The sequence below is a fragment of the Daphnia pulicaria genome, chromosome 5, assembly GCF_021234035.1.
Source record: "Daphnia pulicaria isolate SC F1-1A chromosome 5, SC_F0-13Bv2, whole genome shotgun sequence".
NCBI classification, from domain to species: Eukaryota; Metazoa; Arthropoda; class Branchiopoda; order Diplostraca; family Daphniidae; genus Daphnia; species Daphnia pulicaria.
In genome coordinates, this window is record NC_060917.1 from 4,594,677 (window position 1) to 4,607,695 (window position 13,019).

Here is a 13,019-nt window from a genome sequence, read left to right on the forward strand (position 1 = left end):
ATTCCTTGGAGGTTGTCAGAGTTAACATCAACAGTGATTAAATATATTTGTTTTAAAGATAAATAAAAAACAAGAAATGAATAAAATTCAGGCTTAACCTAATGACCATCCCTACAATTCTGATTAATTTTAATTTTTTAAATTACAAAATTTGGAAATTTGACGCCAATATTTTTAAATATTGCAACACATCCCAGGTTAATTCGTCTCGTCTCATACTCATTTCCAGTTAATCGCCGATGGAGCAGGTTGTCCATTTTCGCGCGGTTTTATACACGTGTTACCATTGCCTATTCTATTGGATTTATTCGTGAATCGTGATTCGTGACCAACTTTGAGTAAGTTCTTCATTTCTATTTCGTATTTTCTGGCATGTTCGCAGATTTTAGATGCTTTTAAGTTTATGTGCGGTTTAAGTAGATTGTTGGATTCTTACTGTTTTGTTACCATTCCCTTCACTTTTTAAAATGAAGTAAAACAAAGTAAAACTTTTCGAAAGTACAGTAAAACCAAAGTAAAGAAGTGTAGTAAATCAGAAGTAAAAGTTTTGGGTAGCCAAAGTACACTTTTACACCGATACAATTTGAATTCAAGGCAATCACTGCGCAATCTAACGAGAACATTTCACGACGTTTCGTTGGCTGCACGAATATTTCACTAGAAGGCTGCAACTAGTGCAAAAAGCCCAAGTGAATTACTCTTACAGACCAGTAATAAGTAAAAGGATGAGAGAACATTTGATCCAGCATATTACTTACCTATAGATTTAAGTAGTAAGTTACACAAGTAAGATAGTCATGCTGTTGCTCTTTCGGAGGAATTTTAAGCTGAAAATGGCCACCAACAAGATGGCGACGTCATCCATCATGCAAAAGCGTTTGCACGAGTTTCACAGTGCTTTTGAAATACATAAGGTATCGTTACGTGTTAATAATTAAAAAAAAAAAAGAGAAATGATGCCGTGAGTATAGCTTTAACTAAGCGTTGTCATGGAGACCCATAGAATTTGACGGGAAATTTCCCCAGTGCTGCAGCCGCAGGACGTCACCCGTGGCGACGGGCGTGGGCGTCGAAAGGAGGAGCCTAGCTGTGCTCGAGAATGGGGCGCCGTTTAATGCTTTTATTGGGCAGCACGGGAGTAGGAGCCGACTGCTTTAAACTCCTCCTCGCGGCAGAAAGGAGAACGAAACCGATCGGGATGTTCCCGATCTTTCAGTTTCGAGTCTTCGCGTGTCGGCGATCGTTGGTAACCTTCTCGATCCTCATCGAGCTGAGAAGGAAAAATTAAATCAAAGACTTTTTCATCTCCAGCTTTTTTTCGGCAGCTGTTGTGTTGTTCTCTCCGATTCTATTGTCAACATTTTGCGTGCATAATATTTTCTGTCCACCAACGTCTAATTTACATCTTTGCTGTATTGCATCACATATTCCGGTGACTGTCGAGGACCAACCGCACCACCAGATCATGCACGGTCTACCCTAAGCTGCATCAAAGTTGAAACATGGTCACAGGAGCTCAAGGTAATTCATTTAATTTCTTTTATCTCTTAACTTGCGCCATGTAAACGGACTGTCTCTAATGCCCTGTGTGTGTGTATATACGTCACACACCATATGATGACTCATCATATGGTGTATGGGATTGATTTTTGCATTTGACTGACACCCGGAATACGTCTGCCAATCTCTTTAGGAAAATGGAAAATTGGTGCTAAATTTCTGGCATTCTCCGTTTAATTGTTAACGACACGGTTCGTTGGTATCACAGAATGTCGTGTCAACCAGAGGAAGAAATAAAAAGCAACTTAACAACTGCCATGACGTTGGTCGAAAACGCGATTGCGCAAATCTAGCGAGCTAGCTGGAGTATTGATCGGGGTCCTCTCCTTTTCCTACCGTCACATCTATCTGGAAAGCGGTCGATTTTTAGGGGCCCCCTCTCTCACAGTCTCTGACGACTAGGTGGACAGGCTGCCAGAACTGCTGGCGAGAGTGAGAAGCCTATAGAGCAAAGCTATACCGCCGGAAGAAAAAAAAAAGAGAGGGGCTTCATTTCGACAGCGTCATAGGGCGCCTGCTGCTGCTGTCGTCGATAAGCTTATCGATTGGAAAGAACCGGCAAGGAGAGAGAGAGAGAGTTTACTACCCTAACATTTCCGACGACATTTTTCTGTATCGCCATGTAAACAGTCAGGTTTAAAAGAGCGAGTTGCGACATGGCTGACAATCTTGCTCAATTTCCGAATCGATCAAATCATGTTTTTTAACACGTCGAGGCTTATTATTATTTGTTGCCAAAATAACAGACCCGACCCGTAGCCGCTATATGTAAATATAGACAGCCGGTAAATATAGTTGGTAAATGGATAGCTCAGGGTATTCGCAATGCGACATGTGTTCCCGCACCTGTTTTTTCCCCTTTTTGACATTATAATGTCAGACAGCGGTCTGTTTTGTTGTGTATCTCTCTCTCTATTTTTATTTGAAAAGATATCGGTTTCAAGCCACTGTGACTCTCTTTTCCTCCCCCCTCCGTTTGCCATACACACACACTTCATCCTGCTGCCGCTCCGGATTTTGTTTGTTTGCCCGTCCATTTCCGAAGGAAACCCGACACTTGTGCAGGTGTCTCGTGAACGCAATAAGTTCTTTGCGGGAGTTGTTGTCCCCCCCTCTATATAGAAACCCACAAGCGAGCTGCATAGCGCTATATGAGGCTCGATTTTCTGGGAGAGATGTGGAGAGCGAGGCCATGACAGTTTAGACACAGCAGCACGTGCCACCCTTGTTGAACCGTCACCCAGCGCTATTTCCGTCTGGTTAGTTTGGTTTTCCACAGCCCTTCAATTTGTTCTGCCGCTTTTTTCCTCCTCTGCTTCTTTTTTCATTTTGTTTGTTTGATTTTTCTCGGAAATTTAACGCAGGAGCTAGATTTATTTCGTTATTTTTACTTTTTTCTCGTTTTTGTTTTGTTTTTATTGTTGTAACGAAGCGTGTAGTTTGCCATCCGGACTCTTCTCAATCTCTCTAGAGTAGAAGGAGACTGTTGGATGTCGTTTGTCACCAGCTGTCCTATACATGTAGATAAGAGCTTACGCACAGAAATTTAAATAGACGGTGCTTTCTGTTGACGTTGAACTTTATCTTGCACTAACGGAGAAATCGTCAATCGATGGGCGCTTGAACAGTCGACAAGAATTCGTTTAGAAACTAAATTGAGCGAAAGTGGAACCCGTCTAGATTGAAAAGACAGTTAATTGCTAATGAGATGCCGGTCGAAATGGTGATGGTATAGTGAAAAGGGAATCAAATCACGTCAGAATCGAATTCGTGCCTATTTCTGGAATGCACTTACACGGCGATGGCGAGTATATACGTTGCGAAAGCATAAATATTTCGCCGGTTTCACTTTGGGGGTGAATGTAGGAGGGCTATTGGGATTTGCTTCCACGCAGTCCGCTTTGCGTGACAACAGAGCGGATTTCACAACAGAATGGGTGGGAGAATCTTGTGCGATCAATACCAAGACCGGGTAGGAGTATGACGCGCTGTGGGGTCTGTCGACTCGACATGTACATTTCAAGCTGCATGTGGGAGAACGTGCCAAAAACTTTTCACGGCAAATATTTGCTTAGAAAACGTTTGAAAAACAAGTCTGAGAATACACCTCCCCCGGCAGTCAAGTCGAAAGAAAAAAGAAATCGTATCATCGATTTTTAACATAATATAGAAAGAAACGGAAAGAACCTCCAAAGCTCTGCCCTCGAACTGCGAGTTTCAATTCAATTCAAAATAGATTGTCCAATATTCAGACGAGATTGATTCTTTCTTTTTTTTTATACCGTGCCTACTGACCTGTAACATCTAGAATGGTAGACTGAACAGGAGCTACGTCAGCGACCCTAATAATTTGACAGTAGGCCTATATATTCATTCGTCCAGTATTGAAGTGAGAGTGTGAACACTCAGCATAAGAATTACAATATCGTGAATGATGCTACGTAACATTCAATCATGTTTTTTGTATTTCTTTTTCATTCAGCTCCCGCATTGACCCTCGTAGAATATGCACAAATTAGGCAAAGGATTGAAGAAGAAGATCAAAGGCAAGAAAGGCAAAGAGAAAGAAGACGATCTGTTTGATCCGGCAATCCTAGAACAATATCGTCGTGACAAGGCCGCAGCCGCTGCCGCCGCCGCCGCCACAGCAGCCGCCACTGGTGAAGATTTTGACCCATCCGCTGAAGAAAACGGGACATCGACTGGAAACGAAGCCGCCGCAGCCGCCGAGCCCGGTGCCGACAAGAAAGACAGTGAAGAGTGGCAAAAATTCAAGCTTCTCACATCAGGTAATATTTAAGGGTTGCCAAACTCAAAGTCAATATTGATTTTGATGAACCATCCGTCATTGTCCCCTTCACGATAAAAATGTAAAATTATTCAATTGGCAAATGGATCGGTGAATAATGGATATCAACGCATTTCATCGCGATTGATTGCATATTTCTGTAATGATTTTCCATGGGGATTTTAGCTTATTTTATAGTGCTCTCAGGAAATCATAGAATTCTCATAATATATACAACTGCAAACTGATTCGAAAACTTATCAGCAAATATCTTTCCGAGTCCTTATAAATTTAGATAATCGAGAATAGAAGAAAACAAGAATATATTCGATATTTATTCGAGTAGTCACAATCAAATGTCATCTGGTAAATGAAGGATAAAATGTGTTCTCAAATTTTCAGCATAGCAAATCACTTCTAAGTACAAATATTAAATGAAATCTTTGATATCAGTTTTGTTTTAAGTCGATAGACAACGGAGTAATAGACATCTGATGCTGTTTGTGAATGGTCCAAATAAAATGATTATTTCCGACAGGTGTTGATACGATCCTTCAGAAAACCCAAGAAGACTTGGGACGGATCAAAAAGACAAGCTATTATCAGAGGAACAAGAAACCCGAAACACCCACTCCTGGTGAAGAGGTTAAACCAATTGTCGGTGCATCCTCATCTGCCAACAACAGCTCTGGTGCCAGTGCCGAACCGAATGGTCACAAAACCAAATGGATTGGCTTTGAAGAAGGAGATAAATTTAGAGATTTGAACGAGGAAGAAGCTGGAACTGATCAAGCCGCAGCCACTCAGCAGCAAGTCGAAGAGGTTACCGAGGAACAGCCGGAGGAATTCAATCAAGATTTCGAAAAGCAAGACGAAAACGAAGACGACGAGGACATTTTCAACACTGAATACGTTGATATTGCCACTAGTGGCGAATTGAAACTTGCCTACGTTCCCGACAGCCCAACACTTGAGGCTGCTGCCGGCGACGATCCTTTTGACACGTCAGACGTCGAGAAACTTGTCGGGCCACTTCCCGTGATTAAAAAGAAAAAAGCGCTAGTTAGTATCGGCGCTGCCGTGGAGATATTGACTGCAGCCAACGCTGCCGATCATCAGCAGAAACAACAACACCAAGGATCTACAACCAGCCGACAACGAATCGTTCAACCGCCCACCGAGATTCAGTTGCTGTGCTGTTTCGACGACAACGAGGTCGATCAAAAGCTGCAAGGCAATTCGTTGGGAGTGACGCCTTCGACCAATCACTCGGCCGGACCCAGCAGTGTGCAACAGACACCACACAGTGAAGTCCATCTCGGGGAAGAATTGGTCTCCAGTGTCGAACCTGACTTGAAGGATATCCTCGCCGAGTTTGACGTCATTCCAGAGGGCAGCAATCAGCCAATCGACGAAGAATTTGTGAAGCCTCCCAAGCCAAATCCACCCGTGCAACCTAAGAAGCAGCCAGAACTTCTCGACGAGGAGGATTTCGAGTTCGAAGCTCTCGCTTACCAGTCGTTGGCCAAACAACCATTTCCGCAGGAAGACGAAGAAGAGGGAGACGATCCATTCGACACTAGTTCTGTCGACAAAGTTTTAAAGAAAGATCAAGTCGAAACTAGTATTGTTTCCAAGAAAGCTCCTCCTTCCCGGCCTGGCGCTCCACCCTCTCGGCCTCCGCCACCTCCTTCCGCCTCAGCAATCGCAGCTATTGCAGCTAAAATCGATCGACCATCTCCCGCTCCGGTTCGCCCGTCAGCTCCAGTCAATCCGACAGTCCCACCTCTTCAAGCTCAAGACTCGTTTGACGCTCTCTTTCTCAACGACAGTCCACCCGAAAAGGAGAAGCCATCAGAGAACAAGTCTGAACGGGAACCTTTAAAGTCTCCAGCTGCTGATCCATTCGACACCTCTGCCGTCGACCCTTTTGACACATCATCCGTCGATCCGTTCGACACCTCCGCAATCAATCCATTTGACACTTCGGTAGTTAATTCCGTCAATACCTCTGCCACTGGTAATACTTGTATTACCGTTTCGTCACCTGTGCTTCCGGTTGAACCTCAGTTGCAGGTGACATCGTTTGTTTTACTTGACGACTCGCCAGTTGAGGACGAAGTTGATCCTTTTGACACTTCGGCAGTTGAAAAAATTCTCAACTAAATTTTCCGCTTTTCACTTGCTCTAAATTCAATTAAAAATGGCAGCTAATCCGTTTATGATGGATGACATCAATCCAGTTCTGGGATCTGGGACCATAAATCCTTTCGCTATATCAACGACAACACCAGCACCTTCTGCAGTGTCGAATCCATTTTTTGACATTGCTCCGGCGAGTGTGAGCGCCGTCAGCAATCCATTCTTGATGGATGATGTTCCACAACAGCCAAGCGCCAATGCAGTCTACAACCCTTTTGCATCATCCACCATGGAGTCGGATCCAGTATCGGTCAACGAACATGTCGACAGTCTTGCTTGGCTGAGCTCCGGCGGGGCCATGCAAATGCAAGATAACATGGCCAGCCCATACGATCTTCCAGACGCTTCGTCCGTGCCACAACATCATCAGCTAATGGACGATCTGTTGGAGGTTGACGTTCCGCTACCAGAAGAATTGGCCGCTGACATATTAGAAGTTGCCACTCCGTCGCCAATGGCCTCTCCAATACCGGAAAGCCTCAGCAATGCCAAACCTGGCAGGCCGGCTCCACCACCTAGACCACCTTCAAGACCGTCGCCCCCACACGAAACTCAACAGCTGATTCTATCCGTTACAGGAGCCATGCAGGCCACTTCCGAACACTTGCTGGACCGTTTGAGAGCTACAGCTCCCAGTCCAGTTCCAGGATACCACCCACACATGCATTCACACTCGCCGTCTCCTTCACCATCGCCGTGTCCGAGTCCTACTCAACATGCCGAAGTAGACCTGCTCCACGATGATCATTTAGGTGATCATTTAGGTGATCATTTAGGGGAACATCCAACTGCTCCTCCGCCACGCCCCACATCGAGACCCTCTTCTCCGGCTGTCCCTCAAAGACCTCAACAACTTCCAGCTAGGCCAACACCACCCGGGCCACCTCCAAGACCGGTAGTAGCTCCAACGACGGCCTCGTCGGTACAACCACAACCTCCACCAGCCGATAAAGGTTTTGCCAGCATTTTTGGTGAGCCGTCTCCAACATCCGAATTGGAGGCTTTAGCATTCTCATCAGCTCCAGCCAATACGCAACCAGTGGTGGAGGCTGCTCCAGCCGAAGAGATTGATTTGTTGGGGCTTCCAAAGCCCAGGACCCGCACAAATAATGACATTTTAAAGTTATTCGAAAAGAAAGAAGAACAGAACAAAGATTTGCTGGCGGGCGATGTCTTTGAAAATACTTTTCTCGTGGATCTGGACCAGCAAGCTCCACCCTGCCCGATAGCTCCGGAAACATCTTTCGTCTTAGCCCCATCTACGCTTCAGTCGTCTCTCTTCGAACAGGAAGCATTGGTAGTAGCTCAACCGACTGTCGAAGTGGCCCAAACTGTCGAAGAAGAATCGTTGACTATGAACTATCAACAGCCACAGGAAACTCCGACGCTAGTGTATCCAGAGATAAAAAGCCCTTTGCAATCAGAGCCGATTGCTATTCCCAGTCGGGGCGATAACGATCAACCTGAGGAGTTTGACGCATTTTCTTCTCGTTTTGAAAGCGTTGGAAGAGAGGACATGTTGATGGTTGAAAATGATCCGTTCGACCCGTTCTCAGCTGGAGGCAGCGCCAAGGGTAGTTCCGGTAAGTTATATTTAGCATCCGTCAATTTGTCGTGGATAAATGTTTTAAAAAATAACCATATATTTGTGGTTTAGTATGGGGAACTGCCACTGGAACACCCGAATCAAACAGCTTATTAGGTTTTGGAGCGAGCGAAGGTTTCGATCCGTTTTTGGCTCTCACCGAGCCTCCACCAGCTCCGCATGGAAGCCCACGTTTCCCGTCATCTCATCGTCAACTCTCACACGATTCCGACGAAGAACAACCGGAATTTGCTCTCTCGATCAAGTACGCGTTTTAAGTTGTATACCTTACTATGTTACTCGATTAACAGTTTGATCGCATTATTAAAGGCCTCGTAGCGAGGGATTTTCGGACGGTAAAATAGGATTAGCACTTGCCCCTGCTTTGGCACCGCCACCCCGAATTCCGATTCACACAACCAGCAGTGACGAGTATTCTCCTCCCAAAAGCCTGAATCCATTTCTGGTTCCGGAACAGGTGCCTGTGGTAGCACGTAAGTTTATTTTCATTCCCTAGCTTCTCGAACGGTTTCTGACTATTCATTTCTTCGTTTCAATAGACGAACCGTATATTCCTCCAGAGAGGAAGTCGACGGTAGTACGCAGGGATTCAGAGGACTCGCCTATGACACCTCTCTTCGACGAAGATCAGTCGGTTCCTTTAGAAGTATTCCCGCGCGTGGAATACACTGGTCAAATTTGGGAGATGCAATTGCGGCAACCCAACAAAAAGAAGATTACTAGCCAGAGGTAAATAACGTGATTTTCATTGTTTTGTTCAAATTTATAAGCAATGAAATCAACCCTTGGTCATCACCACAGATTCTGGAAGAAAGTGTTTGTCAAATTGGGAGTCCACAACGATCTCCCTGTGATACAGCTCTATAGCAATAAAGACGACAAAGAGCCATTCCAGGAACTACAGCTCCAGCCCTGTTATTCCGTCTCTGACATTAGTAAATACATTTCAATTCAAATCATGCTAAGAAAATGAAAATAACTCCATTCTGGATATATGATAGGTGCTCAGCAATTTGACCATTATGGTAAAATCTTCACTGTCAAGGTTCAGTACGTGTTTTACAAAGAACGACCAGGTATTCGGCCTGGCCAAGTGACCAAAGCCGAGCGCCTTACCAGCCGTCTACAGCAGTTTGCCGCTTACGCTATCCAGGGTGATTACAATGGCGTCAAGGAATTCGGAAGTGATTTGCGAAAATTGGGCATCCCCGTCGAACACGCTCCTCACGTGAGTTTAACGTTCAATAACAAATGATTATTCTCAGCAATTTATAATTTTATTCCCGAATAGATATCGGAACTTTTGAAACTTGGAACAACCAGCTACGAGGAATTGAAAGAGTTCAGTTCGGCCATCGAAGAATCTCTCTTCAAACTGACAGTGCCTAGGGAGAAATCCCAGATAGGCTACAAGACGGACGAAGTTCAGATGACGGCAGTCGACGAATTTTACGTCGAACAGGACAAGATGGGCAGAGTGTTGCGACAGATAGCTCGTGTTCGTGTCTTCGTTCTGTCTTTCCTTTCAGGTAGGACTGTTCTTCACATAGTTTTAAAACCACACTTGCTGTATTATTTTTATTAACATTCTCGTTGGCTTTTTAAGGATTGCCTGACGTGGAGTTGGGTGTCAACGACCTGCCCCGACAGGGAAAAGAAGTTGTCGGTCGTCACGACATCATTCCAGTTATTACCGAGGAATGGATTCGTCTAGAAGATGTCGAATTCCATAGTTGCGTCGATCAAACTGAATTTGAAAACACTCGAACTGTCAAGTAAGTAATAGTATGTAATAGTAAGTTAAGTAAGTAATCTTAAGTAAGTAATATTTCAAACTGTCAAGTAAGCCTCTCCTAATCAAAAGCCTAGCTAGCCTTGATGATGTAATAAAATTAAACAAAGTATATCTCGTTAGATTCCGACCTCCTGATGCGTGCTACATTGAATTGCTGCGTTTCCGCGTCCGGCCACCAAAGAATCGTGAGCTTCCGCTCCAAGTTCGCACCTCCTTCAGCGTCTCCGGCAACAAAGTAGAGTTGCGCTCTGACGTTTTGGTTCCAGGCTACATCAGCCGCAAGTACGGGCAGATTCCATGCGAAGACGTTGCTATTCGTTTCCCGATCCCCGAATCTTGGATCTACATGTTCCGGGTGGAGAAACACTTCCGTTACGGTTCGGTCAAGTCTTCTCATCGTCGCATGGGCAAGATTAAAGGTATTGAACGTTTCCTGGGCGCTGTGGACACTTTGGAACCCACTCTCATCGAGGTTTCATCTGGTTCGGCCAAATATGAACACCATCACCGGGCCATAGTATGGCGGATGCCTCGCCTTCCCAAAGAAGGGCAAGGTACTGTCATTTTCCCAATCAAAAATTTATAAAAAAAAAGGCGATTAAATTTATTACGTTTTTATTTAATGAAGGGTCCTACACTACGCACAGTTTCGTTTGTCGCCTCAATTTAACATCGTACGACCAAATGCCCGAAACTTTGGCGCGGCACTGCTTCGTCGAGTTCACCATGCCAGCCACGAACGTTTCGCACACGACCCTTCGTTCTTTGGCTGTCAGCACGGGCGATCCACCGGAGAAATACGTTCGTTACTTGGCCAGGCATGAGTATATTGTCGAGATTGACCACACTAGCGGGCCAGGGCCGGCGGCTTATGTGGCGGCGACAGCGGTCGAAACTACTGGTCAACAGTTGACACCAGCTGCCGAACAACCCGAGGAATCTGACAGCGATTCGGATTAAGTTGTTCGCTTGTTCTTAAAGATAACTATACCGTTTCTTCGATGTCAAGATAGCTTTTTCGTCGTCGTTATCTTAGTCTCAAGTACTCTTAAAATCATGTTATACTGTAGCTTGCTACTTCCACCTTGATGGACTTTTCTTCAGACAGGACTGTCTTCAGTCTAAGTTTCAACTAAATCGTGTTCTGAGTGTTCTCGTTTCATTGGACCAACCAGGCCCTTATATGTTTCGGACCGTTATGAATCTCCTTCTCTTCATTGCCGCAATGAATTAAAAGGCAAAATTTTCTACAGCTAGAATTTAAACGGATTTGTGTCACAAAGGCCGTTTTTTTTTAAAGGATAATCCTGTGCACCAACTCACACAGGATAAATAATTTGTTTTGTGTGTCTTCGAAAGTGGCTGTCGTCAAATCTCATAATTTCGTTTTAATTTTAAATCAGTTTAATCCATATGTTCACATGTATTGGTACGGTACACGAAACGATTTTCCTCCCCCTTTATCGTCAATATATAGGGCATGATATGGTTACGAATGACGTGTGATCTCAAAATTCCCCCCAAATAATTTGTGCTTGTTTATCATGATCAACATGTCGTGTGCTGTCCCCAGCATTCCTTAGTTTGATATTACAGGGCTTTGTAGCAAGAGAACGGTATTCAGTGAACAGAGAAATTCATTTCTCTTTCTTGCGGTTCTTACGGTACGTTGAACATCGTATGTGTACCTCTTCTAGATTCAGCATATCATGTGTGTAATGATTTTAAGTTTCTCCGTTTTCAAATGTTGTCATTCCCCACGTGATTAATTTAACTATTTATAAAAATTGCATAGCTTATTTTAATCGATGTTACGATTCTTGTCTTTTTTTTAATCTCATTTTAGCGCCCTGTTCTGTCGTCCGACAAGGGCACATATATACAGCTGCAGCCAAAGAAAGTAAAATCATTTTGCCTAAGTTAACTTTTTGTTTTCCGAAATGTTTCCCTTCATGTTTTCTTGTTTTACTCGCTTGCCGACTGAATATTATGTAAGAAAATACTTGCCGTAAAGCTCACCATGGTGAGCTTGAGGGACCCCGTGCGCCAGTGCCATCATTAACCCAATTTCATAATGTTCTTAAGTATTTCTGTGACTTTAATAAGTCGAAGTTGTAACGCGTTGATATGCCCGATTATTTCTGTATAAAGCATTCTGTGTCTATAACTTTTCCCCCGCTCTGATCTCTCGTTATATGTTGTAAAACGTAGTTATTAAGACGTGCCAGGGTTAACTTTCTGTGTCTTCTGGTTCGGTTTTGTCTCATAATAAGACATCCGACTAGAGGATAGATGAAAATCTAACCCTTTGAGCCGGGTGAGTGCAATCTAGTCATGGTCTCATTCTTACCGAGTCATTTGTTAAATGTTTTAATCACGCAAGTGTATCATTGGTAAATTCGTGTTTCGCAAAAAAAGGAGTTTCAGCAGTATTGGAATAACAATTATGTCATTGATATTAAGTATGTTTATTTGATGGCAAAAAGCGCACTCGTCATTAGATAGGTTCAACTGTACCAACTTACATTTAAATGTGACGACTGATTTTGATTTTACGTATGGCGTCTAATGTTGCGTGTGTCTTAACTGGATGCATTGAAGAGTCTGATTAATTGATTTGGTTACTTCATACGAGAAGTTTCTCCCTCTTCTTCTATATTAACCTATTTATGCTGTACATCCTTCTATTTCTCCCCCCCCCCCCCACACCTTACATGTGACATTTTATCAGCTATGACTAGTACGCGATCTGATTGTACATGCTTCCGCAGTCAATATTGCTTTGAAATCTCTTCGTTATAGCAGCACGTGTGTAAAAACAAAAAAGTCTGTTTTCAAATAAAGGAAAGGGATTGAAAAGAAATGTCTAAGAGTTGGCGCTGCATTGTTTATAAAAACTGATTTCGAAGAATAAACTAAATTGATAAAGCTTTCACCACGAGCTATCGATTGCCATAAAGTTTCATAAATTTAGGGTTTATAGCTACACTAGTCCCTGAGGCTAAGGCTTTAGCCTGCCGAGGGCCTTAACAGGGTTCCCGTAGAGCTCAAATCTCCCTGGAAGGAAA

General features: G+C 43.8%; 2 protein-coding genes across 2 annotated transcripts; both read left to right on the top strand.

Annotated features, from left to right (window-relative positions):
* Positions 1-240: 240 nt before the first annotated feature.
* Positions 241-6,514, top strand: LOC124340964 (protein stoned-A-like). Its single transcript, XM_046793816.1, has 3 exons — positions 241-1,521; positions 4,043-4,349; positions 4,887-6,514. Exons 2-3 carry the CDS (start codon positions 4,067-4,069, stop codon positions 6,512-6,514), a joined length of 1,911 nt encoding a protein of 636 aa, XP_046649772.1. The 5' UTR covers positions 241-1,521; positions 4,043-4,066.
* A 37-nt stretch (positions 6,515-6,551) lies between these two features.
* On the top strand, positions 6,552-12,883 carry LOC124340810 (protein stoned-B-like). Its single transcript, XM_046793495.1, has 10 exons — positions 6,552-8,133; positions 8,208-8,400; positions 8,466-8,629; positions 8,696-8,885; positions 8,958-9,091; positions 9,158-9,384; positions 9,448-9,685; positions 9,763-9,931; positions 10,072-10,505; positions 10,580-12,883. The coding sequence occupies exons 1-10, from the start codon at positions 6,552-6,554 to the stop codon at positions 10,909-10,911; spliced, it is 3,663 nt and encodes a 1,220-aa protein (XP_046649451.1). The 3' UTR covers positions 10,912-12,883.
* The last annotated feature ends 136 nt before the right edge of the window (positions 12,884-13,019 follow it).